This window comes from Haliotis rubra, unplaced genomic scaffold (assembly GCF_003918875.1).
Source record: "Haliotis rubra isolate DU_JTF1 unplaced genomic scaffold, ASM391887v1 Scf1485, whole genome shotgun sequence".
In the NCBI taxonomy this organism is placed as follows: Eukaryota; Metazoa; Mollusca; class Gastropoda; order Lepetellida; family Haliotidae; genus Haliotis; species Haliotis rubra.
In genome coordinates this window covers 104,163-108,023 of record NW_025765431.1, presented here as the reverse complement: position 1 = coordinate 108,023, position 3,861 = coordinate 104,163, and the positions used below count along the sequence as shown (strand labels likewise).

The window sequence follows — 3,861 nt, the reverse complement described above, 5'->3', positions numbered from 1 at the left end:
GCGGCACAACTGACGGTTAATATATACATGATTACAGCACGATTATGCAAACGAGATAAACCCAACAATGTACAAAAATGAAACAGTTTAAAAGCAATAATTCTAAGAGATATTACGTTGTCGAACAGAGGGTTATAATGCCGCTCTGTGAAACGACTACCACCAAGCAGGTGATGTAACTTAGATGTCGAACACGTCATCAGTCGAATGACGTTCTCAGTGTCACTTCGCATGTGGTTGTATCAAAGTTCCTGGTTTCACCTTCACATGTCTGTTGAGCTCCTGAGTGCCGGACACTATGCCATACGGTCGTAAGTGGTAGATGTAAAACTCCAGAAAGTACATCTTCTGTGGGGGTACGTAGTGGAAGGAGATGGCGTAGTCGGAAACACTGTCTGCGCCCTGAAATAGATGTTTTCCGTGAGACTTTTACGTTATGCTAACGAATACGCCGATGTCGATTTCATATTGTAAATAGGAGTTACGAACTGAGTGAGTGAGTTTAGTTTTACGCCGCACTCAGCAATAGTCCAGGTATATAGCGGCGGTAGGGGCGGTAGGGTAGCCTAATGGTTAAAGCGTTGGCTCGTCACGCCGAAGACCCGGGTTCGAATCCCCACATGGATACAATGTGTGAAGCCCATTTCTGGTGTTCCCCGCCGTGATGTTGCTGGAATATTGCTAAAAGCGGCGTAAAACCAAACTCAGTCAGTCAGTATAGCGGCGGTCTGTAAATAATCGAGTCTGGACCAGACAATCCAGTGATCAACAACATGAGCATCGATCTGCGCAATTGGAATACGATGACATGTGTCAACCAAGTCAGCGAGCCTGACCACCAAATCCCGTTAGTCGACTCTTACGACAAGCATGGGTTACTGAAGATCAATATTCAAACCTGGATCTTCACCGGTCGTTCTACTTCTGAGTATTTGATGGTTCATACTCGTTATAACATTAATATCATATCTGATTTTCATAAATTGGGTTGATATATCATCACAATGGACTGGTGGATATACAAGAGCGAACGAAGTGCTCATATCAGTGGTGTCAATCTTATGTCACTGAACTTGACCAGCTGTTACAAAATATGTTTATCAATCCTGTGACCAGTTTTTATCACGATGAATTATCATTAAAACACAACAGAGATAGAGAGGGAGAGACAGACAGACAGACAGACAGACAGACAGAGAGAGATACTCCCTAACAAAAGGGTGGATAACAATGTGAATATTGAGTGGATACTTTTGTGTTGATAAGGGGCGGTGGGGTAGCCTAGTGGTTAAAGCGTTCGCTTGTCACGCCGAAGACCCGTGTTCTATTCCCCAATGTACAATGTGTGAAGCCCATATCTGGTGTCCCCCGCCATGATACTTGACCGGTCGATACTGATTCCAGAGTACCATCTAATGGACGTAGGGATCCAAACACCCAGCCAGTAGTTATAGGAATTGTAGATATGCTCGATAGATGGATACAGGCGTCATACTGTTATATGGCTGTATTCAGTAGTTCTTTCCTGAAGATTAAGGAGACTGGAATATGAGGATAAATATTTAGCTGATCGAAGTGTTACTGTGTCTGTTCGAATACATGATTCCCCTCGATGTACACAGAGCGTGACACCATCGTTACCTTCCCTGTTGAGAAAGCTGAGCTGTGCAGGGGTGGTTTGCTTGGAATTTCCGGTTTAAACAGCTTTCTTTGTCAGGGCAGCGTTTTAAAAAGGCTGGGTGTACCATTGTAGACCGACCTTGTCACAACTTGCTAAGATGTGAATATACGTTATCATGGTCATAATCTACCGTGAATATGAACATATATATAATAATAATATATAATGTTTTGTATGAACATCTGACCATTGGCTGTATACATCATACTCTCGACCAGTTTCTCGTTTCCAAGAATTCAAGAAAATCTATTCTCATTCTTGCAAAAACTGAAACCAGTGCTGATAGAATGATACACCTGACTAACTGCTACACAGGCTTTGTCAGATTTTAATCAGATAGATACAGGTTTCAACAGGAGAAAAAGAATATTTTGTGTTTGTCGTACCTTCTTGGCACCATTTGCATCGTATTGGTAATACCATTTCGGGTAGCCTCCCTCCAAGTGTATCTCAGGAGTAAAACAGTGGAATCTGCTCCTCCCGAGGGCGTCTGTTGTGTTGACCGTCCTCACCCCCAGGTTCTCCATACATCTGCCAAACTCTGCATCTTCTGAACCACCATCAGGATGGCACAGTTTGGGATCGTGTCCCTTCTCCCCATATCGCCTCAGTGCCTGCTTACTCAGCACATATCCCCCTCCGCCGCTATTGTACCCTTGTTTGACAATTGTCTTAAAATGATGGCCAAAAAATACAGGTTCGGATTTGTTTTGGGACGTCAGAAAGTATCGGAGATTTTCTAAAATAACATATGTATCATCGTCAGCCTTCATGAACCAGTCAGCATCATCAAAGTGGTTTTCGTAGATGTAGCGGAAAGCATGCATCGTTTTGGCCGTCAGATGCCTTCGGCCTTCCGACACGTTTAATCCGATTGTAGGGAACTTTGGATCTGTCACAGAGCTCATGAAGAGGACTTTGTTGCAGCGCCTACTCCACGTGTCACGAACTACACGTGTTTTAACATCCAGGTTCTTTGGTGTCGTCATAATCCAGCAGAGTACCCGCTCCTTCTGATATAGAGCCTTGGATATGGCATCAGTGTCTGTTTAAATAAAGCAGGAATCAGTTACATCGACAGGGTTTGAATTATTGCAACTATGCAAAGACGAGGAAGGAATTAGAGAGAAGCTTGAAACGTGTGAATGGAGTGGAGTGAAAACGTTTTACGCCACACGTAGCGATATTATGGCAAGACTACTATGGTGAGACTAGAAATTGGTTTCTCACATAGTGAAATTTGGGGAAACATGTATTTTGCATAGAGAGTGAACGTTGAAGTAAAACATAAGGTCTCGTCATATATCTAAGACGAAAAGGGTCACCACATGATAGATGTACCAGGTGTTACCAGATCCAGAAACAAATGGCGTCCTGCACGTGTTCCTACCGTGTTAGGATTAGTTGGTCTTTAGCAATCAACTTCTTGGTGTGTCAGCTGTTTTGTGACTTCATGGAATTAATAAAGTGGTAAATATACTTGGCCTGCGTTGTTTCAGGGTTTCATTCATAGCATATACATAGCGCGCAATTATTGAATTGAAACATATTTTATCCATTCAAGAAAAGTATTGGGCACAAGTTATTCAACTTAGAAAAGCCCTCTCCTAATAATTACACAATTCATCTTACAACAATGTACATAAGTGGCAGACATAGGCTAGGATATGTACAACAGATGATGAGAAAAAGTTTTGTTTGAGAAATATAGATATGTACATATCTGAAAACATTCTGGTTTCCAATCATTGAGAGACCTGCATTGCCATGTATGATAAGATTTATACCAATAAGTGTTCTATTGTTAGCAATATTTTATAAAGATTTTTACAGTTTATGTCTTTGTATAGCATACAACGGACATTCAAGGAAGTAATGAAAAACAATCTTACATGCATGGTCACATTGACATGATGCGTCATTGTTTTACATTTATTCTAAATAAATCATAATTAAATGTACTCGTCATATATCTTAATCTAATATGCAACTTCCTTATTCCATATGAATAATATATAGCTGCGCATTTTTCTTTCACGCGGATATAAGATTTAAATCATGCTCTCCGTAAATTTCACAGTGGTGTGAAACAGACCTACTCACTGATTGAAAGACTTTAATGCCAACTAAAACTAACCTTTATGAAGATGCAAATCCTCAAATTTTATATTTCCAGACAT

At 41.0% G+C, this 3,861-nt stretch overlaps 1 protein-coding gene across 1 annotated transcript; it reads right to left on the bottom strand.

The window, feature by feature from the left end:
• Window positions 1–222: 222 nt before the first annotated feature.
• LOC124269893 (glycoprotein-N-acetylgalactosamine 3-beta-galactosyltransferase 1-B-like) lies at window positions 223–3,861 on the bottom strand. The gene is made up of 3 exons (XM_046704937.1): window positions 3,819–3,861; window positions 2,068–2,726; window positions 223–402 (listed from the first exon to the last, which is right to left on the bottom strand). The coding sequence occupies exons 1-3, from the start codon at window positions 3,859–3,861 to the stop codon at window positions 223–225; spliced, it is 882 nt and encodes a 293-aa protein (XP_046560893.1).

Excerpts from the sequence above, each read along its gene's own strand:
- LOC124269893 (XM_046704937.1), bottom strand. The coding sequence starts at position 3,861 with ATGTCTGGAAATATAAAATTTGAGGATTTGCATCTTCATAAAG. Across the intron at positions 2,727-3,818 it reads GGATTTGCATCTTCATAAAG|ACACTGATGCCATATCCAAG; the intron begins GTTAGTTTTAGT and ends TTATTTAAACAG. Across the intron at positions 403-2,067 it reads ATGCAAATGGTGCCAAGAAG|GGCGCAGACAGTGTTTCCGA; the intron begins GTACGACAAACA and ends CATCTATTTCAG.